The 26,263-nt window shown below is 44.3% G+C and overlaps 1 protein-coding gene across 1 annotated transcript in view; it reads left to right on the top strand.

Annotated features, from left to right (window-relative positions):
- The window catches only part of atp6v1h (ATPase H+ transporting V1 subunit H), a 44,462-nt gene extending 21,801 nt beyond the window's left edge, over positions 1-22,661 (top strand). Inside the window, exons 10-14 of the mRNA XM_080778088.1 lie at positions 4,133-4,311; positions 5,966-6,091; positions 10,612-10,713; positions 14,347-14,460; positions 21,558-22,661. Of these exons, the coding sequence (XP_080634214.1) occupies positions 4,133-4,311; positions 5,966-6,091; positions 10,612-10,713; positions 14,347-14,460; positions 21,558-21,627 (591 nt within the window). The 3' untranslated portion in view covers positions 21,628-22,661. The remainder of the gene's footprint in view (positions 1-4,132; positions 4,312-5,965; positions 6,092-10,611; positions 10,714-14,346; positions 14,461-21,557) is intronic.
- The last annotated feature ends 3,602 nt before the right edge of the window (positions 22,662-26,263 follow it).

The following is a 26,263-nucleotide window of genomic DNA, read 5'->3' as shown; positions in this document are numbered from 1 at the left end:
CTGCTATGAAAACTGCGGACAGACGGTTGACTCGATCGTCAATAAACATATTTATTATGCTGTATACCCAGGGGGCGGCGTAAAGCCCAAACCACACCAAAGGGTCATGTTGGGACAAAGCCCAAACCACACCAAAGGGTCATGTTGGGACAAAGCCCAAACCACACCAAAGGGTCAGGTTGGGACAAAGCCCAAACCACACCAAAGGGTCAGGTTGGGACAAAGCCCAAACCACACCAAAGGGTCAGGTTGGGACAAAGCCCAAACCACACCAAAGGGTCAGGTTGGGACAAAGCCCAAACCACACCAAAGGGTCAGGTTGGGACAAAGCCCAAACCACACCAAAGGGTCAGGTTGGGACAAAGCCCAAACCACACCAAAGGGTCAGGTTGGGACAAAGCCATGTTAAGGTAGACCACAGTGTGCGTTAGCATTGGTGCTGCATGGATGATTCAAGCCTTTTATCTATAGGCGCTAGTACAAAGACTGCCGCCCCGACGTCTTCTCCTTCGTCTGCAACGCGTTTAAACTGTTATTTTACGAAATGATGACCGATTAATTGTGGTCCATACTTGTGGAGCTGTAATTTTTAGTAGCACAGTTCTAGCCATTGTGCGTGCACGACCAGCGTTAATCAATCCAGTGAATTCCATGCAGCGAGCGGTCCTTTATCTACTATAATTACTTCCATAGCTTTAACCCATTCTGACCTGAGATCAGATTCATACGAGGTTTCCACTGGACACACACTGGTCTGATTAACCCATTCTGACCTGAGATCAGATTTAAAAAAATGTCAGTCGTTCTTCGATTTTTCAAAAATAGCAGACCTACAAGCTCGTAGCGCGCCACTCGGTGGCGCGCTATGAGCTTGTAGATCTGCTATTTTTCAATAGCTAAAGCATAACATGATGCTAACGCCAAAAACGGGTTCCCGTTCAGAATGGGTTAAGCCATGATGACATTCTGTAGTAGATATATTAATCTACACTTAGGCGTGCCGTCTATCTATCCTTCTTCAGAATCCTCGGAGTGGCTTCACCACTCAAATCAATAGCTCATTAACCCATTCTGAACGGGAACCCATTATGGTGTTAGCATCATGTTATGCTTTAGCCATTGAAAAATAGCAGATCTACAAGCTCATAGCGCGCCACCGAGTGGCGCGCAACGAGCTTGTAGGTCTGCTATTTTTGAAAAATCGAAGAACGACTGACATTTTTAGAATCTGATCTCAAGTCAGAATGGGTCAATCAGACCAGTGTGTAGTCCAGTGGAAACCTCGTATGAATCTGATCTCAGGTCAGAATGGGTTAAGTCGCTAATCTCGTGCACGGCGGTGCGGTGAAGCAGCTCTGAGAGTAATGGACCATATTTTTGTCATGGAAAAATCAGATTGAATCAGCGTGTAAGAAAACAAAGCACAGAATCTTCTTCCTTTTTGCAAATCTAAGATCCTTCAGGCGCTAGTAGACGGATTCTTCTTTTGGTTTTCCACTTATCATTCAGTACTGCACATGGCTGGTGTGGATGTTTGTCTGCAGCCCCTAAAGTCACAACTAACTGCTGCAACAACTGAACATTTGTGCAAAGGTTGTTGGGCGACCTCTTCAGATGCTATCGTTGCTTAGTTTTTTACATTTGTTGCATTATTTAGACGTTCCTGTTCCTCCCCTGAGCTCCTTCGTTAGTGGGTACTGTTGTTTATGAACGTTGCATCATGTCTGTCCTGTTGTTGAGCTGCCTCTTCTCTTGGCCAGTTCACACTAAAAGAGACTTTAGTCTCGATGTGTTTTTTACTGGATAAGTAAAGGTTAAATAAAATTTAAAAAATCACACCCGTGTGAAGTGTTAGGGGCACTCTTATCATTCGGTGATGTAATGATGATGTAAAACAAACTCTGTCAAATCAAACATTACATTATCTTTATAGTTTAATGGGATTTAATGTTTGTTAGGGACAAAACAAACGATGGCGTTTTAAAAACACACATTGAACTAAAAACATACATTAAACCAGTATATAGGAGGGGCGCTATAGCATTCTAAGGTTGGCAAAGAATGTTACCTCAAACACTAGCCCTATGTGTTGTATGGAGAATATAGGTTGCGACCTTCAGGAAGGAGATTCGGTGTTCCAGTATATACGATAAGATAAGGTCAGACTAAAGCGGTCCTTTTGTCCACCGGTCGACTTTGAGGCTTAATCAGGAGGCGGACATTGCTCTAAGATTGAAGCGCTATAGAAATGCACCATTTACCATTTAATGTATGTAATCTTGTTTTTGTTGTTTGTGCTGAATGTGTGCATAATGTGTTCTGCGTACATGGCTGCTGGGTCGCAAGATACATTTCAGTGTGAACTGACATTAACCCTTTCTGGGCGGGAACCCCCTTTTGGTGTTTTAAGGATTGTTATGCTTTAGCTATTGAAAAATAGCAGATCTACAAGCTCACAGAGTGCCGCGCTATTAGCTTGTAGGCCTGCTATTTTTTGAAAAATCGTAAAAATGTGCCACAAATCTTTGAATATATATTCTTTCAGAGTGAACGTTTTTTACTCAGATCTTTGCTTCTGGGGGGTTCCTGGAACAACATGTTTTCAGATGGGGGGGGGGGGGGGGTCCGCAGCCAAATGCAGATAATTCTGGAGGTCCTTGACATGAAAAAGGTTGAGCACCACTGACATAAAAACATGGGTTTTTTTCTGAAAACTGTCAGGATTTAGAAGACATTTGTAGAATCGTCCTCAGGTCTAAATGGGTCAGCATATTGTGTGTTGTTTTGCCGGGTGCAGTACGTAGTTCAGACAAGTCATTGGTCCGACAAATGACAACCCACCTCATCTCCTAAACCTAACCATAACCGCAAGCACGGGAGCAGACGCTAGTCCGACATCCGATTGAATGTCGGACTAATGCCCTGTCTGAAGTTTTGCTTCCTTCCAGAACGTCTTGGAGAAGTCCTCTGAGAGGGGAGTAGTGCCAGGAGTACGCCCTGGCCATGATCCAGTGTTTTGATCCATTGTTTGGCTTCCTTTCCTTCCAGAACGTCTTGGAGAAGTCCTCTGAGAGGAGCCCTGGCCATGATCCAGTGTTTTGATCCATTGTTTGGCTTCCTTTCCTTCCAGAACGTCTTGGAGAAGTCCTCTGAGAGGAGCCCTGGCCATGATCCAGGGTTTTGATCCATTGTTTTGCGTCCTTTCCTTCCAGAACGTCTTGGAGAAGTCCTCAGAGGGATCCAGTGTGATCCAGGGTTTTGATCCATTGTTCTGCTTCCTTTCCTTCCAGAACGTCTTGGAGAAGTCGGCGGACAAGGAGACGTGCCAGGAGTACGCCCTGGCCATGATCCAGGGTTTTGATCCATCGTTTGGCTTCCTTTCCTTCCAGAACGTCTTGGAGAAGTCGGCGGACAAGGAGACGTGCCAGGAGTACGCCCTGGCCATGATCCAGGGTTTTGATCCATTGTTTGGCTTCCTTTCCTTCCAGAACGTCTTGGAGAAGTCGGCGGACAAGGAGACGTGCCAGGAGTACGCCCTGGCCATGATCCAGTGTTTTGATCCATTGTTCTGCTTCCTTTCCTTCCAGAACGTCTTGGAGAAGTCGGCGGACAAGGAGACGTGCCAGGAGTACGCCCTGGCCATGATCCAGGGTTTTGATCCATTGTTTGGCTTCCTTTCCTTCCAGAACGTCTTGGAGAAGTCCTCTGAGAGGAGCCCTGGCCATGATCCAGTGTTTTGATCCATTGTTCTGCTTCCTCTCCTTCCAGAACGTCTTGGAGTAGTCCTCTGAGAGGAGCCCTGGCCATGATCCAGTGTTTTGATCCATTGTTTCGCTTCCTTTCCTTCCAGAACGTCTTGGAGAAGTCCTCTGAGAGGAGCCCTGGCCATGTGATCCAGGGTTTTGATCCATTGTTTCGCTTCCTTTCCTTCCAGAACGTCTTGGAGAAGTCGGCGGACAAGGAGACGTGCCAGGAGTACGCCCTGGCCATGATCCAGTGTTTTGATCCATTGTTTGGCTTCCTTTCCTTCCAGAACGTCTTGGAGAAGTCCGCGGACAAGGAGACGTGCCAGGAGTACGCCCTGGCCATGATCCAGTGTTTTGATCCATTGCTCTGATCCCTTTCCTTCCAGAACGTCTTGGAGAAGTCCGCGGACAAGGAGACGTGCCAGGAGTACGCCCTGGCCATGATCCAGTGCAAAGTGCTGAAGCAGCTGGAGAACCTCAGCCAGCAGAAGTACGACGACGAGGACATCACCGAGGACATCAAGTTCCTCCTGGACCGCCTGGGGGAGAGCGTGCAGGACCTCAGGTACGTACGTCTGGGAGAGAGACCTCGGGTCTGTGTGTGTGTGAGAGAGAGAGAGAGAGAGAGAGAGAGAGAGGGAGAGAGAGAGAGCTCAGGTACTCCACAGGCCACTTGGTAGGTCTGAGAGAGAGAGAGCTCAGGTACGTACGTCTGGGAGAGAGACCTCGGGTCTGTGTGTGTGTGAGAGAGAGAGAGAGAGAGAGAGAGAGAGAGCTCAGGTACTCCACAGGCCACTTGGACAGAAATGGCTCACACGTTGTGTTTGTTAGTCAGGACAGCTCTCCTCCCACCCAATCAAAAACCCTGAGGAGAAGACGAGCTCTACTAAGGGGGGAGTCTTAAAGAGTTGTCTCTTACTATAACACAGTACAGATTGATTGATTGATTGACTGATTGAAGTTTTTTTTCTCATGGGTACATTTCAAACGAAAGCACAGGTCAATACAAACACTGTTTCTTTGTGGACAATCCACAAAGAAGCATAATGAAGCATTACACTTATTTACACCATTTTCAATTCATAGGAACATTTAGAGACGTACAAATATACACTTCTATATAAACAAATGATACAAAAAAACTAAACAAGAAATCATCATCATAAAGAAAGTAACAAAGGGAGAAAACATGTACAGTGTGGGGAGGGGTGGGAGCTCAGACAAGATTATCGGAGATATCCGTACTCTGGAGGAGTTTCTTATGAAGTTGTTTATTGTCAGCAAACACCCAGTCTACGGTGAGTTTCTTATGAAGTTGTTTATTATCAGCAAACACCCAGTCTACGGTCTACCAAGAGGAGAAACTAGTTTTACCGTGTGTTTGCTGCTGATAAACAAACTCATGAGAAACTACTCACGAGAGAGTGCAGATATTTCTCTGTAGTTTATTAGTCCTCGGTGCCTCGCTACAGTGAAGACTACTCTTCCTGGGGTCCAGACACTCTTGTACTCTCCACTGCTGCAACTAATATGTAATTTAGATGTCCCCCAGATGTATATGTGCGTCTGAGGGGCATCTAAACGCAAAAAGTAATTGCTAGAATAGCGATTATTATAACGGCCACTAGTAGCACGACTATTCAATTCAGTTCAATTCAGTTCAAACTTTTTATTAAAGTGTCAAATCACGACAAGCTGCCTCAAGACACTTTACAAACCAACAAAGATCCACCCAGAGCATGAAGCAATATTGCGACAATGGTAACGGAAAAACTCCCATTTTATGAAGAAACGTCAGGCAGAACCCGTCTTTAGGGTGGGCGGCCATCTGCCTCGACCGTGTCGGGGGAGAGAGAGGGGGAATAGGAGAGAGATAGAAAGGGAAAGAGATACAATAACAATGAATGAAATAGTACTGTGTTGTTGCTACAGCAGTGACTCTCTTGGTACGACCATTACTGCAGGTGAGAGGAACTAGAGACTGTGTCTGTCTGTGATCTCTGTCTCTCTGGTGCCTGCAGCCTGATCTCTGAATGCTGCTCTGATTACATCCCCCAATTGAACTGGGCATTGTTGTCTACTCTGCATGCCCCTTTTTCTGCAGCCACAGGAGACCCAAAGCTGTAACCACTGAAATCAATACACCTTTTATCAAAAGACTGGCAGTGCTGAGTGCTGTGGATTGTTATAACACCCCCCCCCTTCTCTCATTCTCTCAGCTCCTTCGATGAGTACAGCTCCGAGCTCAAGTCTGGCCGTCTGGAATGGAGCCCCGTGCACAAGTCTGAGAAGTTCTGGCGGGAGAACGCCGTCCGTCTGAACGAGAAGAACTATGAGCTCCTCAAGTAAGAAACATAATGGGAGAATGTGGCGCATACTTAGTTTAGACTAATCATTGGTTAGACATGAGTTAAGGTTGGGGTGCATACTTAGTTTAGACTAGTCATTGGTTAGACATGGGTTAAGGTTGGGGTGCATACTTAGTTTAGACTAATCATTGGTTGGACATGAGTTAAGGTTGGGGTGCATACTTAGTTTAGAGACTAATCATTGGTTAGACATGAGTTAAGGTTGGGGTGCATACTTAGTTTAGAGACTAATCATTGGTTAGACATGAGTTAAGGTTGGGGTGCATACTTAGTTTAGACTAGTCATTGGTTAGACATGAGTTAAGGTTGGGGTGCATACTTAGTTTAGAGACTAATCATTGGTTAGACATGAGTTAAGGTTGGGGTGCATACTTAGTTTAGAGACTAATCATTGGTTAGACATGAGTTAAGGTTGGGGTGCATACTTAGTTTAGACTAATCATTGGTTAGACATGAGTTAATGTTGGGGTGCATACTTAGTTTAGACTAGTCATTGGTTAGACATGAGTTAAGGTTGGGGTGCATACTTAGTTTAGACTAGTCATTGGTTAGACATGGGTTAAGGTTGGGGTGCATACTTAGTTTAGACTAGTCATTGGTTAGACATGGGTTAAGGTTGGGGTGCATACTTAGTTTAGACTAGTGACACTAGTCATTGGTTAGACATGGGTTACGGTTAGGTTTAGGTGTGCTGCCCCGTGGGAGGTTATTTTAGGTTTAGGGTGAGGGTTTGAGATAGGTTGTAGTGGTAGCACTAATGACTGGTCTAACCAAACTGTCTAAACTAAGCACTGCACCCATGGAGAAGGGGGTCCCCAGCTAAATGATAGTTTGGAACCAAATGGACCCTTATATGGGACTGTAACTCTCAGAGTTAAATTAACATTGATTTTTTTTATATAAATTGGGGTATCAGAGATGGAAATGTTTTCCTTTTGCTGTGCGTGTCTGTCCATGCAGGAGCATGCTCCTACTCATTGTTCTGTCCAATCAGAGCCCTGCTCCTACTCATTGTTCTGTCTGTCCAATCAGAGCCCTGCTCCTACTCATTGTTCTGTCTGTCCAATCAGAGCCCTGCTCCTACTCATTGTTCTCGCGTATTTCAGTCACGCTCTCTGCTGGCCTCGTTGACATCCCGCTTAAAACCCTAATGGCTTCTTCATCTTGGTCTCATTGGCCTCTCAACATAATCAGTGTAACTTTCATACTGCTCTTTCTGGGTTTTTCTCTCTGTCCGTCTGTCTGTCTGTCTGTCTCTCTCTCTCTCTCTCTATCTATCTCTCTCTCTCTCGGTCTGTGAAAATCGTTAACCCATTCTGACCTGAGATCAGATTCATACGAGGTTTCCACTGGACACACACTGGTCTGATGAACCCATTCTGACCTGAGATCAGATTCTAAAAATGTCAGTCGTTCTTCGATTTTTCAAAAATAGCAGACCTACAAGCTCGTAGCGCGCCACTCGGTGGCGCGCTATGAGCTTGTAGATCTGCTATTTTTCAATAGCTAAAGCATGACATGATGCTAACACCAAAAGGGGTTCCCGTTCAGAATGGGTTAAGCAAACAGCCGTTGGCGACGGCGACATTGGTGACACGTCTATGCAGCGTGTGTCAAACATAAACACTTTTTTTCTTTTCTTTTTTAACACCCCGTCGTGCGTCAGCTAACTTGCCGATAATGCTTAATTCTTATGCACTGACTGGACACGATCAGCATGCAGAGGAAGGCGCTGGAGCAATCTGTGTTATTCTAAAAACCGTTTTAATAAATGAATGAAATAAGTTAATATGCCATTCAGAGCACACAAACACATTACACAGCATAAGAGAGGTGATGGAGCAATCGGTGTAAATGTATGACCGCTTATAATTTCAATAAACTTGGTCATAAAGGTTATCTTTGAAAAACAAAGAAGGGTCCCGCACACTGTCAGAAACTTGCCGAAAATGTTGCTCTTGTCTGTCCTGATGAAACGTTGAATAAACATTTTTGGCAAGTTTCTGACAGTGTGCGGGACCCTTCTTTGTTTTACAAAGATAACCTTTTTAAGTATGCTTTGTTGCCCTACGCACCTGTCACTAGCCTTCTGAGGTGTGCATCGGCCTAAACATGGTTATGACATCATGGCGTTGTGTAGACACTACGTGTAAGTGTAGGTTCTCCCGTAGTAGAAAGGGCTGCGACGGAGAGCAGGTTTATGTATCGAGCACTGATCCATTTAGAGCAGGTTCATGTATCGAGCACTGATCCATTTAGAGCAGGTTCATGTATCGAGCACTGATCCATTTCCGCTTGCCGTAGCAGACTGCCGTAGCCGTCGTTGCTTAAAGTCCCCTCCCTCCTCCACTCCTAGGATCTTAACCTGCAGGCTGTTGTGATATGTGGTCCCCCTCCCTCCTCCACTCCTAGGATCTTAACCAGGCTGTTGTGATATGTGGTCCCCCTCCCTCCTCCACTCCTAGGATCTTAACCTGCAGGCTGTTGTGATATGTGGTCCCCCTCCCTCCTCCACTCCTAGGATCTTAACCAGGCTGTTGTGATATGTGGTCCCCCTCCCTCCTCCACTCCTAGGATCTTAACCAGGCTGTTGTGATATGTGGTCCCCCTCCCTCCTCCACTCCTAGGATCTTAACCAGGCTGTTGTGATATGTGGTCCCCCTCCCTCCTCCACTCCTAGGATCTTAACCTGCAGGCTGTTGTGATATGTGGTCCCCCTCCCTCCTCCACTCCTAGGATCTTAACCTGCAGGCTGTTGTGATATGTGGTCCCCCTCCCTCCTCCACTCCTAGGATCTTAACCTGCAGGCTGTTGTGATATGTGGTCCCCCTCCCTCCTCCACGCCTAGGATCTTAACCTGCAGGCTGTTGTGATATGTGGTCCCCCTCCCTCCTCCACTCCTAGGATCTTAACCTGCAGGCTGTTGTGATATGTGGCCCCCCTCCCTCCTCCACTCCTAGGATCTTAACCTGCAGGCTGTTGTGATATGTGGTCCTCCTCCCTCCTCCACTCCTAGGATCTTAACCTGCAGGCTGTTGTGATATGTGGTCCCCCTCCCTCCTCCACTCCTAGGATCTTAACCTGCAGGCTGTTGTGATAATGGTCCCCCTCCCTCCTCCACTCCTAGGATCTTAACCTGCAGGCTGTTGTGATAATGGTCCTCCTCCCTCCTCCACTCCTAGGATCTTAACCTGCAGGCTGTTGTGATAATGGTCCCCCTCCCTCCTCCACTCCTAGGATCTTAACCAGGCTGTTGTGATATGTGGTCCCCCTCCCTCCTCCACTCCTAGGATCTTAACCTGCAGGCTGTTGTGATATGTGGTCCTCCTCCCTCCTCCACTCCTAGGATCTTAACCAGGCTGTTGTGATATGTGGTCCTCCTCCCTCCTCCACTCCTAGGATCTTAACCTGCAGGCTGTTGTGATATGTGGTCCCCCTCCCTCCTCCACTCCTAGGATCTTAACCTGCAGGCTGTTGTGATATGTGGTCCCCCTCCCTCCTCCACTCCTAGGATCTTAACCTGCAGGCTGTTGTGATATGTGGTCCCCCTCCCTCCTCCACTCCTAGGATCTTAACCAGGCTGTTGTGATATGTGGTCCCCCTCCCTCCTCCCCTCCTAGGATCTTAACCAGGCTGTTGTGATATGTGGTCCCCCTCCCTCCTCCACTCCTAGGATCTTAACCAGGCTGTTGTGATATGTGGTCCCCCTCCCTCCTCCACTCCTAGGATCTTAACCAGGCTGTTGTCTCTTCCACCTATAGGATCTTAACCAGACTGTTGTCTCCTCCACCTATAGGATCTTAACCAGACTGTTGTCTCCTCCACCTATAGGATCTTAACCAGGCTGTTGTCTCCTCCACCTATAGGATCTTAACCAGGCTGTTGTCTCCTCCACCTATAGGATCTTAACCAGGCTGTTGTCTCCTCCACCTATAGGATCTTAACCAGGCTGTTGTCTCCTCCACCTATAGGATCTTGACCAGGCTGTTGTCTCCTCCACCTATAGGATCTTAACCAGACTGTTGTCTCCTCCACCTATAGGATGTTAACCAGGCTGTTGTCTCCTCCACCTATAGGATCTTAACCAGGCTGTTGTCTCCTCCACCTATAGGATCTTAACCAGGCTGTTGTCTCCTCCACCTATAGGATCTTAACCAGGCTGTTGTCTCCTCCACCTATAGGATCTTAACCAGGCTGTTGTCTCCTCCACCTATAGGATCTTAACCAGGCTGTTGTCTCCTCCACCTATAGGATCTTAACCAGACTGTTGTCTCCTCCACCTATAGGATGTTAACCAGGCTGTTGTCTCCTCCACCTATAGGATCTTAACCAGGCTGTTGTCTCCTCCACCTATAGGATGTTAACCAGGCTGTTGTCTCCTCCACCTATAGGATCTTGACCAGGCTGTTGTCTCCTCCACCTATAGGATCTTAACCAGGCTGTTGTCTCCTCCACCTATAGGATCTTAACCAGGCTGTTGTCTCCTCCACCTATAGGATCTTAACCAGGCTGTTGGAGGTGTCAGATGACCCCCAGGTCATCGCTGTGGCAGCACACGACGTAGGGGAGTACGTGCGACACTATCCACGTGGGAAACGGTAAAATGTCTCTTTATTTATTCCATTTATTAACCCATTCTGACCTGAGATCAGATTCTAAACATGTCTTCTATGTCAGTCGCTCTTCGATTTTTCAAAAATAGCAGATCTACAAGCTCGTAGCGCGCCACCGAGTGGCGCGCTATGAGCTTGTAGATCTGCTATTTTTCAATAGCTAAAGCATAACATGATGCTATAACACCAAAAGATGTTTGTTTTTTGGCCGGGGGAAGCGCTCAAAGAATCTGTGTCCTTCTACTACTCCTTCTACTACGACTAATAATAATAAATGGATTGCATTTTTACTTTTATGTTCCTCATTCTGCTATAGCAAAATGAGGAACATTTCCACTTGGAAGTTATCTGAAAAAAAAAAACTAACCAAAAAACGTACATATGTGTGGCTGTTTCCGTTACCCATGTTGGAATGACTTGAAGATGTTTGTTTTTTTGGCTGGGGAAGCACTCAAAGAATCTGTGTCCTTTTACTACTCTAAACTAATAATAAATAGATTGCATTTTAACTTATATGTTCCTCATTCTGCTATAGCAAAATGAGGAACATTTCCACTTGGAAGTTATCTGGAAAAAAAAAACGAACCAAAAAACTCCATATGAGAAGTGCGGCTATTTCAGTCACTCATGTTGGAATGACTTGAATCTGTAACACTGGCCGACACAGTAACCTAGTGGGCATATATGGTTCACACGGGCAGATGCGAAGATGCGGTCTACCATTTATTTTCAATGTAAGCCAGCGACATGAAGAGAGGCAAAGATGCATCCGAGTTTGTAGCTGCTGCAAAAGATGCAAAGCTACAAATATGATGAACTTCAGATACAAAAAGCATACAAATTAATCTTTGTATCTTTGCATCTGCCCGTGTGTGAACGCAGCATTATGTCTGCCACACACACAGTCCGGCTCCATACAAGAGAACATTTTTATTTCAGTTTAATTTTAATCAGTCTTTTGAATAAAATGTAATTCAGTAATTTTCATCATCTGTAATGTTGTAGTGTTAGTCTAGTTTTAGTCGACTAACCGTACAGTTTATTTAGTTGACTAAAATAAATGTATTTTGGCGTGCCTTGATGGCGTCGTAATGCCTTTGTTGTTGCATGCTGAAAATAGCCCATCTACAAGCTCACAGCAACCCTAGTCTCCACTAGTCCCTCCTTAACATTTGTATCTAGTTTTTATTTGTTGATAAAACTGTCAACATATTAATAGCTTTAGTCATATAGCTTAGTTCTTATTTAGTTTTCCTCCGTGAAGAAAGGTAGTCGACAAACATGTTTTGTCACAGTTTTAGTCATGCAGTCAGACATCAACTCAAGCCTATTGTTGAGCACGATGTGACGGCTACAGTAGCAACACCAGAACCTGACTTAGAACAACACCAGAACCTGACTTAGAACAACACCAGAACCTGACTTAGAACAACACCAGAACCTGACTTAGAACAACACCAGAACCTGACTTAGAACAACACCAGAACCTGACTTAGAACAACACCAGAACCTGACTTAGAACAACACCAGAACCTGACTGAGGCGCCCTGTCTTTCACACCAGAACCTGACTGAGGCGCCCTGTCTTTCACCAGCCCCTGCAGGGAGATGAAAGCGCTTTATGTTTGTTGGAGGATGACGTCCCCAAGCCTGGAATCTGTTGTCTTACGACTCTTTTTTTAGTTCTCCTAGTCTTGCTTGTACCCGTGTCATGGAGACGTCCATCTGCTCCACCCTCCACCCTCTCTTAACCCATTCTGACCTGAGATCAGATTCATACGAGGTTTCCACTGGACACACACACTGGTCTGATCAACCCATTCTGACCTGAGATCAGATTCTAAAAAATGTCAGTCGTTCTTCGATTTTTCAAAAAATAGCAGACCTACAAGCTCGTAGCGCGCCACTCGGTGGCGCGCTATGAGCTTGTAGATCTGCTATTTTTCAATAGCTAAAGCATAACATGATGCTAACACGAAAATGGGTTCCCGGTCAGAATGGGTTAAACCATTTTGACCTGAGATCAGATTCTACAAATGTCTTCTAGATCATGACAGTTTTCTGAAAACCCCTATGTGTCGTTCTCTCAAACAATTTCATGTCAATGACTCCCAAAAAATATATATGTAATTGGCCGTCGACCCCCATCTGAAAATATGTTGTTTCAGGAACCCCTCAGAAGCAAAGATTTGAGTTAAAAACGTTCGTAATATATTCAAACATTTGGGCCACGTTTTCACGATTTTTCAAAAATAGCAGACCTACAAGCTCTATGAGCTTGTAGATCTGCTATTTTTCAACAGCTAAAGCATAACATAGTGCTTAGTTAAAACACCAAAAGGGGTTTCCCGTCCAGAATGGGTTAATTCTTCAACATGCCCACTGTTCCAGTCTGAGTGAAGGAGTAATCATGGTTTTTCCCTTCACAACAACCATTCCCGCGGCACCCATCAGTCACAATTGATGGTTTCAGAGCACGGCACTCCTTGTCTCTGTTTTGACAGACCACCAATTAGGAGCAATTTGCCTCATGTGGTCCTGCCGTAATGTACCAATTAGGGGTGCAACAGTTTGTCAAGACACTTGATTTAATAGCTGTTCTTTCCTTCATTATATGACGAATGGGAACGGCCACGGCAATCAATAGAATAATCGCTAAGAATGTAATCCATAGTCGTGGCCCCCAGTACCCTGATTTCAGTCATTTCACTGATTACAACATAGCTGTTGATCCACCGCACACACACACACACACAGTCACACACACATAACTGTATCAATACAATATTCACAAAAGATATGTCATTTTATGGCAGTCCAGTCGTGGCACTTTGCTGTTCTGCAAGCACATAATGAGATTGGAAAACGTTTTTCTTTTTTCTTTTTCTTTTTTCAATAACAAAAATGAGGCGATCACACAGAACATCCATGTGGTGCTCAGATTGAGGTGATCATAATAGAACATCCATGTTTTTACCAGCTCAATAAAATAAAATGTCAACCTCGCGGGAGCGTTTCAGTGGTTGTGATCACAGCGAATGCATCCAACGTTGCACCCCTGGAATGATTCTGTGCTTTACCCCAAGCACACACAATCACTCATTTCGGCCGCTTGTATTCGCGATTCATTTTTTCCCCCTGTGTGTACCGATGATAAACTGCATTGACTGGTATTTTCCTCCTGGCCCCTGTGATAAACTGCATTGACTGGTGTTTTCCTCCTGGCCCCTGTTATAAACTGCATTGACTGGTATTTTCCTGGCCCCTGTGATAAACTGCTTTGACTGGTGTTTTCCTCCTGGCCCCTGTGATAAACTGCATTGACTGGTGTTTTCCTCCTGGCCCCTGTGATAAACTGCATTGACTGGTATTTTCCCCTGTGATAAACTGCATTGACTGGTATTTTCCCCTGTGATAAACTGCATTGACTGGTGTTTTCCCCTGTGATAAACTGCATTGACTGGTATTTTCCCCTGTGATAAACTGCATTGACTGGTGTTTTCCCCTGTGATAAACTGCATTGACTGGTATTTTCCCCTGTGATAAACTACATTGACTGGTGTTTTCCTGGCCCCTGTGATAAACTGCATTGACTGGTATTTTCCCCTGTGTTTTCCAGAGTGATTGAGCAGCTGGGAGGAAAGCAGCTGGTGATGAACCACATGCACCACGAGGACCAGCTGGTGCGCTACAACGCCCTGCTGGCGGTGCAGAAGCTCATGGTCCACAACTGGTACGTGCTCTGATCCATCCTTATTCACCCATTTGGGCCTGACGTCGACCCCCCTCTGAGAACCACTGTTAGGAAGGAGGCATGGCGTGCAGAATGTCCAGATAACCTGTGACCAGCGGTTGTTTTTTAGCTGCCATAATTATTGCAACTAAATATATATATATATACGGTAATGCAATGCTGGGATATTTGGAATAATGAAAATGCCTTCTTCACAACCCTGTTAAAATAACCAGAACACCCTTGGATGGCAGTGCTGAAATATGAGGGTCTAATTATTCCGCTGTGTTTCTGATCAGATCCAATTAGTTGTAACATGGGGCCGAATTCTAAAATTGGTTAAATGCTCTGTATTGGTGAATTCACTGCATTCCGAAGAAGAATATTGCAATGTGGAGGAATTTGCTCAGCATTAAGGCCAGCCCTTTGCAGAGGGACACATGGAGACAGGACTAAAAGCAGAGAGACACACGGTACACATAGAGACAGGACTAAAAGCAGAGAGACACACGGTACACACATGGAGACAGGACTAAAAGCAGAGAGACACACGGTTACACACACAGAGACAGGACTAAAAGCAGAGAGACACACGGTACACACATGGAGACAGGACTAAAAGCAGAGAGACACACGGTTACACACATAGAGACAGGACTAAAAGCAGAGAGACACACGGTTACACACATAGAGACAGGACTAAAAGCAGAGAGACACACGGTTACACACATGGAGACAGGACTAAAAGCAGAGAGACACACGGTTACACACATAGAGACAGGACTAAAAGCAGAGAGACACACGGTACACACATGGAGACAGGACTAAAAGCAGAGAGACACACGGTTACACACATGGAGACAGGACTAAAAGCAGAGAGACACACGGTTACACACATGGAGACAGGACTAAAAGCAGAGAGACACACGGTTACACACATAGAGACAGGACTAAAAGCAGAGAGACACACGGTTACACACATGGAGACAGGACTAAAAGCAGAGAGACACACGGTTACACACATAGAGACAGGACTAAAAGCAGAGAGACACACGGTTACACACATAGAGACAGGACTAAAAGCAGAGAGACACACGGTTACACACATAGAGACAGGACTAAAAGCCAGATAAAAGCCGGAGAATAAAAGAAAAGCAAGGCAACAACATTAAGAACAAGCAGTAATGCAATACAGTGAGGACATGAATAACAAAAATAAAAAATAAAAGATCAATTAAAAGCAATGTTGTAGAAGTGGGTCTTGAGCTGAGCTTTAAAAATGTCTACAGAGGCTGCCTGTCGAAGGTACAGTGGGAGTTTGTTCCATGCCGACGGCCCGTAGAAGCAAAAAGCTGCTTCCCCATGTTTTTAGGCAAAGCGAGCAGGCCAGCAGTGGAAGACCTTAGGGGGCGGTTTGGGACATATTTAGGCAGGCAGTCATGTAGGTAGGAAGGTGTGAGACCATTGAGAGCTTTATAGACAAGTAAAATCATTTTAAAATCAATCCTAATGGCACATTAAAGCAGCAGACAGATCTCCACTGCCATATATCAGACCTGAACACAATGATGGATTAACACATTGGGTCACTGTATTCAAGCAAAATTATTTTGTTATTATTGTGGCCGTGATCATTTTTTTTTTCTTTTTCAACAAGGATTCGTGTTTGGTTCGTTCTCTCTCTCTCTCTCTCTCTCTCTCTCTACACATCTGCTATTTTTGAAACATTTCATCCTCAAAGTGTGTCAAATACTGATTTTCTTTAAAAAAAAGGCATCTGTACAATCTGGGGTCTTGTATGCCGGCAGTGGGTTCATTGAAGTTCCACACTGTGCAGGAGGATGCTAAACGCACAGCAGTCTTTGTAGTGGTGCCAGCTCACGGCAGAAACATCTAAAAAGACAAAAGAGCACACACTGATAGCCAAAGGGCCCGTTATTAGTAGAATAGAAACCAGAATTCATTGAAGTTACGAACACGAATCCTCTGCTTTTCTTTCTGCGCAGCGTGGCATTAGTGCTCATGGCATGTTCTCTCAAGGCCAGGCCGACTCATTCACACAGTCCTCTTCAGTTTCCCCGACCCACCTGTGTACAGTATTACATGTGGTCTCAGGCTCTACTCCATCCCTCCTCCCGCATCTCCTAGAAACAGACACACACAGATGATTTAACAGCAGAGAACAATGTGTTTGTTCTCCTGCCACTATCTCTAGGCAGTGCGCGCGGCTTCCTGAGCCGCTGTGTGTGTGTGTGGACGCTTTGTTTGTGTTTCGACGAGCATTGCATTGTAAGTGATTGCAATGCTCGGACGACCTGTACACCAAAGTGTGGGGGAAATTATTACGTTTGGTCAATTTATTTATTCGTGACATTTACAAAGACCGTAAATATACAGTATATATGCAAATGTACCAGGGCTAAAGTAGCCATTGGGCCAGTGGGGCCGTGGCCCTTGGCCCTCAGGGGCCGTGGCCCTCAGGGGCCCTCAGGGGCCCTTGGAGGAAATTGGACCGCGCGGTACTGGATTTGAGGCCCTAACGAGGGCTCCTGGGGATTCTTTTTTGTTACATTTAGGTAAAAAAAAACAACTAATGGGATAGAGGCAGCGGTGGCCAAACGGTTTGCGGAGCGGTCTTGATACCAGAAGGTCACTAGTTCGTATCCCCGGACCGGCACGTTAAAATTACCACCGCTGAAGTGCCCTTTATGGACAAGGCATTGAACCTCTACCATGAAATGTTCTATGAGCAGGGCCTGGCTGTAAACAAGTTCTTGAGCTTAGTCCAGTTACCCTGCAGGGTAAACATGGTACCTTTCCTTTCCTTTAGGTGAGGGTGTGTGCTTATAAAGCCAGACAGAAATGACATGGACTGGTTATATTAAGAGGTGATTTAGGCTCAAACCATTAGAAATATGTTTGCGGGACATAAACAATATGATTAAATATTAAAAACAGTTTAAAATGCATGTTGTAGTTCCTTTTAAGTGCAAAACTGCTGCTAAGGCCTGGGCCGTGGCTCAGCGGTCCAGGCACCTTGGCAGGTCAATCCAGTCTGGCAGTGTGCCGCGGGTTCGACTCCCGATCCCGACGGTCTATATATATATATATATATATATATATATATATATATATATATATATAAAATAAAGGTGAAAGCCACAAAAAGAAACTGCTGCTAAGTGCCGCTAACGTTTTGTCCCTGGTTTCAGCAGATTGATGGAGGCTGGAACAAACAATAGCTTCAAGCCGTTTTGATTTCCATTTTGACACACAGATCCTTCCTAATGGCATAAGGGTCGTATTCGGAGCGGATGACGAGACTTTCCAATGATTTTAGTTGGTTTAGCATTTTAATTTGCTGCTGTGAAAGGAATCTATTGCACGACCTGCATGGTGATTCTGTGCACAAGGCAAATCTTGCTATTTTAACCACTTAAATCTATACAAGCTCACAGCCTAGATCAGCTTTTATTCACTATTCTTGAAGATTGTTGAAATTGAAAGTGCTGCACGATTCTTGCTCAAACGTGAATCTCGATTTTTTCCTCCACAAGAATTGATTCTATTTTCTATTACTACATTCAAAATGTGGCACCTGGAGCCATAACTACTTGGCTTTAAAGATGGAGTGCCGTAATTTTTTTCCACCCTTAAACATGATCATCAGTGTGGCACGCTATGAGCTTGTAGGATTTTAAAAATCCTAAAAATGCGGCACAAATCTTTGAATATATATTCTTTCAGAGCGAACGTCAGGCCTAAATGGAATAAATAGCATACACAAAATTGGGATGACAGGTTGCAATAAATTGCTTTTAAAAGTTAATTACTAATTAATTGTAAGAAATTGTATCAAAGTTTGCCAATGTTATTCTTGTGTATTCAAATCGGTTTCTGCTGTAGTTCTGATATTTGTCGGCGGATTAAAAAACGTTTAACATTTCATGGAATGAAATGTCCCAAGTGGATTGGAGGGGGGAAAAAAAGGGAAAATAATGAAAGAAAAGCAATATTGTCACTCCCAAGGCAATACGGCATGCTGTTACGTGAGCATATTATTTTGAGCAAAGCCACTGCTCAAAAATCGTGCGCACACAAACATTTCCCACAAACATGGCCTTCCCTACAACCTGTCCTAGACTGACAAGAGAATGCTTAGAGAGAACTCACTCCACTCCCATTGATTTTCTCTCAGCGCGACGGCTCAGTCGGGTTTATGTCACCTCAGAAGAGTCGTTATCCAACGTGTCTCCGTACGTCCAGAATGATTATTGTTCAGATGAAGCTGCCTTCTGCGCGCCTCAGACGCCTTTCTGAATACTAAACGCTCATTTAGATATTAAGTGTAATCAAGATTGCCGCTCCAACTCTTAACTGTCGGATTCTGCTCAGCAGGCCTAGTGACACTGGTGGAAGGTAACTAAGTACATTTACTTAAGTGCTTTTTGAGGAATTTCTACTTGAGTATATTTGTAATTTACTTTAATTTACTTTCTAATTCCCAATACTATTATTTTACTATTAATTATTATTACAAAACGTACATTAACCATTAACCACTTCAGCCCTATACGAATCTCATTTAGCTTCTGGAAACTTGTGGAATGGGACATTCTGCATAAATGTCTACCAATTACCAATACTTTTATACTTTTAAGTAAATTTTTAATTCCGGACTTTTAGTTGAGTATTTTCCCATTGCAGTATTGATACTTTTACTTAAGTAAAAAAATAAATGTGCACTTTTTCCACCACTGCCTTTAGTGAGCACCATTAATGGCCTTCTCAGCGGCACATGCAACACATCTCCTCTCCAACGTGTGAGGCGTTGAACATGAACGTGTTCACCTTGAGTTACCGTGTCTGTGTTTGCGAGGGAGAGAGAAAAACATCTCCGCTTTCCTCCCAGTTTCAGGCTCCTGCTGTCATGACAACCACAGACGGCGCTCCACACGTTCCCACAACCTGTCCTTGCCCCCGTAAATTGGCCCCCGTGTGTCATCTGGATCTGATTTACTTTTTTAACCACCTGCTTTTCTTTGAAGCTTGAAGCTTTTGTGAGCACACTTATTGTCTTAATAGTCAGTCAGCCCCATACATAGATCAGGGGTTCTCAACGCTTTGGGCCGGTGGGGACCCCCGAAAATGCATTGGGCAACGTCTCTCGGGACCCCCGCCCCCTACAATAACCTTAATAATAGAGACAATACACCATAAATAAATACTGAAACCAGATGTAATCATTAGGGAAGGTGTATGCATGTACTATGTGTACTATATGTAAACTCTTCATTTACATTTTCCAGCCATTCAGTTGCAAAAAATAAAAATGAAATCAAAAATTGGGGGACCCCCCCCCCGAGGGGTCACGACCCACGGGTTGAGACCCCCTGCCATAGATCCCCATTGTGAAGCCGGACATGTTGAGTACACCAAGGTTTTATAGTTAGAAATGTTGAGTATGGGTCGCCAGCATGTATAGAAACTGCCGGATGCTAAATTGCATATGTTGAGCAATTTTCGTAATTGGCATAATATGTGACATGTCAAATAATATGTCAACATATTCCGGGTTCATATTCTGCAAAGTGTGTGCTTTGTTGTGACTGACTGTGTACTCGGCGTTGAAATGTCCTCACGCAGACGGAGCGACAATTAGAGGCGTTTCAATGGCCTTGTTGTGTGTTTCCGTGCGGGCGGGCGGGCGGGCTTGTTGTGAAACGGAACTGAATGTGTCGCTTAGAAAAATTGCATTTTCCCTGGCCGTGCCTCCAATTAGACGACCTCATCTTGTCAGCTGCAGTTTTTCGTTTCCTGCCTGTGCACGTGTATATATAGAGGCTATTAGCCGGAGACTGGCTAAGGATTAGCCATTTCAAACACTTCAATATATCCAGAAGCATTTACATTTTTAGATATTGTTTCTAACCCCACCCCCACCCCCCCACTGAGACAGATATGGTGTACTATAGAGGGAAAGTAGGAGGGTGCTGATTATAGACCCTGGGGGACCCCAGGCAACAGATATATATATATATGGTGTAACTGGTTAAAGGAAGGTATCATTAACCCATTCTGACCTGAGATCAGATTCATACGAGGTTTCCACTGGACTACACACTGGTCTGATTAACCCATTCTGACCTGAGATCAGATTCATACGAGGTTTCCACTGGACACACACTGGTCTGATTTAACCCATTCTGACCTGAGATCAGATTCTAAAAATGTCAGTCGTTCTTCGATTTTTCAAAAAATAGCAGACCTACAAGCTCATAGCGCGCCACTCGGTGGCGCGCTATGAGCTTGTAGGTCTGCTATTTTTCAATAGCTAAAGCATAACATGATACGGACACCAAAATGAGTTCCCGTTCAGAAATTTAAGTTAAGATTGTGGTTACAATGTACATAATACATTATGTTGAGTTAAAATGATATAACCAGACATCACATTGCAGTTAGAACTTAGCAGCAACCACAAATGGAAGTATACAGATAACACAGCCGTGTTTCACATTGGGGATTATTGGGCTATTTGAGTTTACAAAGAAAAGATAAATATAGTAAAACCTTCTGGGCCTTTTGTTATCTTGTGCCTGTGAGTACCGTAGTTATTATTCATCTCTTGTATAGGCAACGGGGTTATGATGAAAAATCTGAAAATGTTTCTTAGCAATAGAAATATTATACAATGATTCCATTTATTCATTAAGCCCCTCCTGGCTGTATTACCGGTCTGTAATAACGGTTCAGTAATCATGTCTCTCACCATCTGTTGTAACCATTCACAGGTTCAATGTCAAGTTCAATGATACATCCAGTTATATGACTAGTCGATGGCCTATCACATCGATCTAACACCCTGTAACAGTAACAGTAATAACACTATTGGCGTTTGCCAAAATGTACAGAGACGTAACGAATGGAGAGCATATATGAGAGGTAAAATCAGCATGCCCATTTGGCACACAAACCGGCCCGTGCCGTTGTTAAATGTTTCGGCCATTTTGTGTCGTAATGGAATGTCAGAAGGTGTAAAAAATGAACCACACCCGTTTTCCGTCCTCATCAATTTTGATCATTTCCTCCAACAGGGAATATCTGGGCAAACAGCTGCAGACTTCCGACCAGCAGCAACCGCAGACCGTGGCCGCCCGGAGCTGAAGTGTTCTCTGTGCATGATGATGGTGATGGTGATGATGTCACTGCGTGAACGAGTGTGGTACTGTATGTGAATCGATGTTTTAATTATCAACCGTTTGTCCGTCAACACCTGGCTTTGTACGTGACGTTTACTGTATATAGGCCTGATTCATACGTCCTGTGTGCGCGGGTGCCGTGCGCCGACCACAGCCCACATCCACACGCTTGTCAGCCTGTGGATCGGCTGTATTCAGTGATCCACTATCTTGTCAGCCTGTGGATCAGCTGTATTCAGTGATCCACTAGCTTGTCAGCCTGTGGATCTGCTGTATTCAGTGATCCACTAGCTTCTGAGCCTGTGGATCTGCTGTATTCAGTGATCCACTAGCTTGTCAGCCTGTGGATCTGCTGTATTCAGTGATCCACTAGCTTGTCAGCCTGTGGATCAGCTGTATTCAGTGATCCACACGCTTGTCAGCCTGTGGATCGGCTGTATTCAGTGATCCACTAGCTTGTCAGCCTGTGGATCTGCTGTATTCAGTGATCCACTAGCTTGTCAGCCTGTGGATCGGCTGTATGCAGTGATCCACTAGCTTGTCAGCCTGTCTGATCTGCTGTATGCAGTGATCCACTAGCTTGTCAGCCTGTGGATCTGCTGTATTCAGTGATCCACTAGCTTGTCAGCCTGTGGATCGGCTGTATTCAGTGATCCTCTAGCTTGTCAGCCTGTGGATCGGCTGTAATCAGTGATCCACTAGCTTGTCAGCCTGTGGATCTGCTGTATTCAGTGCGTGGTGACACCTATAGCATAGATAATAAATCAAGCCTTTCCTGAGTTCCCCCCTCGTGTTGCGTGGCGTACCCTCTCAAGGCTATGTGCTGTACTCGTGCAGTGATTGGATTAGCACTTTATGTCTGTGATAATGATGTGTAAAAAAAACAAAACAAAAAAAATGTCAACGTTATTTAAGACTTACCCTGGAAGATGAAGTAGTGAGTAAGAGTACGCATTCCAATAAAGACTTTGATCTGGGATACTTTAAATGTTTATTAATTTTCCACGAATTCACTGTGTCATACGTGTGCTGTATACAGTGTACTGCAGATGACTCAGGTTGGTGAATAAGAAAGATAATGTGGTAGGATTCAAATTACCGGTAGATGACTCACTTTTTTTGTATTTCTTATCAGCCTGTGTGCAACTGCATTCAATACAATGAAGGCATACACATAATACGCAACCTCGGGAGAATCATTAGAAATGTGATGAATTGGCTGTTGAGCCGTGTCATCATGTCATGTCACAGAGGCAGGCATTTTCTTCTTTCCACCAAGGCCATATTTGCTAAACATTTTGCAGGCTGTTTATAAAAAAACAAACCCTTAAGGCAACTTGAATAGACACTATTAATCAGTGAATCACAGGATTTAATCATCTTTGGAGAAAAAAGGGCATTCGTTCTTTTGGAAGTGCTTTTGTGTTTTGTATTTATTTATTCAGCACAGTATAAAAACAACACAGTGAACATATAAATACGAGTAAGACGCGCAAACGCCGCGGGAAGCGAACGCAGCTCGTACATATTTGGGTTTTGGACGTATAGCTGCTTTGGGGACTCCTTATATGGTGCCCCTTTTGTGCCCATATATGGAGCTGAGTGGACCTGGCCCCTTTTGTGCCCATATATGGAGCGATATAGTGATTGCTGATGCAACACACTCCATATTTGGATAGCGGGACAGACACACGGACAGACAGACAGACAGACAGACAGACAGACAGACATGATAAAGCCCAAGGAAGGGGCTTTTCAATCTCTTTTCTCTTCTGGGCCATTAGTCATTGATTGGGTTTTTGCAAGTAATTTGCAACTTCTACAAGTTCCAGAAATACTTTTTATTGCCATTGTGAGGGAGAGGTCCTGATCCCAGTCCATTGTGAGGGAGGGGTCCTGATCCCAGTCCATTGTGAGGGAGGGGTCCTGATCCCAGTCCTTGGAGAAGGACTATTTTCCTTATTTGAAGTATGTATTATTTCAGTGTTTCAACAGAGGTTACCGTAATTACATTTGTTATGGATGGGCAGTAGTTTAAAGGAGATTATCTTTGCTAGATTAAAAGTCTAATTTCCACTACTGATGTCTGCCAAAGACATCAGTAGTGGAATAATGGAATCGGATAATGGAATCTTTATTTAATCCTTGCATACAATTCATGCAATTAAGCTGTATTGTCCTTCTGGGGACATTTGGGCACATACGTAGCATGAGCGTATACGTGCAGTGCACAAAACAACACTACACTGAGTAGTCGTTTGACTCTGAGGTCAAGAGTTTGGATGACACACACACGCATCACACACGCATCACACACGCATCACACAGACTTGGCACATGGTATAGTTGAACTCATATCTGATTGATCCGTCTAACTTTTACCTCCCACCTCCAGTACCTTACCACAAAATACATGGGAGTTATTTCATAATGTAATATTGATTCTCAATTATTGTCTGCAAATGTTGTGCTTCACTGCTTGTTTGATTTTTAACCCATTCTGACCGGGAACCCGTTTTGGTGTTATGCATCATGTTATGCTTTAGCTATTGAAAAATAGCAGATCTACAAGCTCATAGCGCGCCACCGAGTGGCGCGCTACGAGCTTGTAGGTCTGCTATTTTTGAAAAATCGAAGAACGACTGACATTTTTTAGAATCTGATCTCAGGTCAGACTGGGGTTAATCAGACCAGTGTGTGTCCAGTGGAAACCTCGTATGAATCTGATCTCAGGTCAGAATGGGTTAAGTTTGGCGAGCCAGCTGGCCCCTGCATTGCCGACAGATTGCACCCATGGCGCCATGACCACGGCTTCGCTGACGACGTGACGAGTTCTCGGAATCCATAATTCAGGAATAACTCCCCGTGTCGAGCTGCGTACAGCATTACCTGCTCTTGGTATGAAAACCACGTTCTCCCACCAGGTGATGCTTGAAACTAGATCAACAGAGCGCAACGAATCAGGCTGGCAAACAGACTTACACAATTTGTGTGGCCCCCAAATTGCTCCCCAGGTTTGCCGTCCTCTCTGATGTGAAAATGACAGTGCTGTCCTCCCGTGTCATGATGGTAGTGCTGAGGTGTAGCACAAAACACAATCGATATTTATGTGCCTTGTCTTGCCAATTGCTCAGTGCTATATTTACAGTGTCTCTCCTCGGCCCGGTTCCCCGTGCTCTGCTCACCTGCAACAATGAAGTGAACTCTGAAACAGATGCTTTTGCTCTGCTCTGCCCTCTCCATTTACATTATGCTGTCCACAGTTCAGGGCCCAAGGGCGGACGGTGCCATTCGCTGTGTGTCTGTAAATTAGCATAGAAACGGGGATAATCAATGCGTAATAAGTTCAACGATAAGATTAGGATGATACCCAATACTTAACCCATTTTGGGTGGGAACCCCTTTTGGTGTTGGCATCATGTCATGCTTAAGCTATTGAAAAATAGCAGATCTACAAGCTCGTAGCGCGCCACTCGGTGGCTCGCTACGAGCTTGTAGATCTGCTATTTTTGAAGAATTCGTGAGAATATTTACTTCAGAAAGCTGGAGGATTTAGAAGATTCTTTTAAAATGTTGAGGTCAGGCCTAAATGGGTTAAAGTGCAATACATATAAAATAGAATTAAAACCCACTGAATAATAACCATACAAACGGGGATTTAATGTAACATAAGATAGAAAATACTACTGAACGGCTGACTAACGCATTCAGATCTTACAATGGCTTCATGCCCCGTTTCCTTTCAGCCGTTCAGCTGAAAACCAGCGAGTTAGTAGCAGAGATCACATTGTTCACCAAGGATAAGTATTTATCAAGGCAGATATAAATGTGGCTGATTGGTCCTATTATTCCCATTTAGGGCTTAGTATAAAATCAATTAGAAATGCTGCAGGAAGCCAGTGCAGAGCAGATGAAACGGGACTAATGTCGTTTAATCGATGAGCTGTAGAGTTTTGAATGAGCTGGTGGTTAATTCTAGGGAGAGCAAGCAAAGAAATCCATTGCAGTAAGCATGGCGGCTTTAAATAACGCACGCACGCGTCCGTTTTCCAGTATCTTTTTCAGCTTTTAGTGTGTGGGTGTAAACACAAACTTTGTCCTAACACAAACATTAAATGCCTTAAATAAATAAAAAAATAAAAAAGACATTAAGATAGATAGATCTTTATTTGTCATTGCAACGTGTACAACGAAATTAAAAGTGCCAACCAATCAGTGCATTATATCACAAAACAACATACTCTATACAAGCTAAAACAAAACACACATGACTTCTTGTTATTGCACAACCCCAGCAGCACTAATGCACAAACATGTAATTTCATCTGTTATCGCACAACAAACCCTTATTGTACTTTAAGATAGCAGATAAAAAAACTAAAAGTGTCGCAGCAACAGATCATTTTTTAGCAGCATTGAGTGCAACTATACCGCTGTGGGATAGAAGCTGTTACTGAATCTGTTGGTCTTGGACTTGATCACTCTGTACCGTCTGCCTGATGGCAGCAGTTCAAACAGTGAGTGAGCGGGGTGGGAAGTGTCTTTCATAATGTTCAGAGTTTTTTTTATGACAGCGGTCTCTGTGTAGTTCTTCCAGTGTG

Source organism: Protomyctophum bolini, assembly GCF_963924005.1.
Source record: "Protomyctophum bolini genome assembly, chromosome: 12".
NCBI lineage: Eukaryota > Metazoa > Chordata > Actinopteri > Myctophiformes > Myctophidae > Protomyctophum > Protomyctophum bolini.
This window is presented reverse-complemented; position numbering and strand designations above follow the sequence as displayed.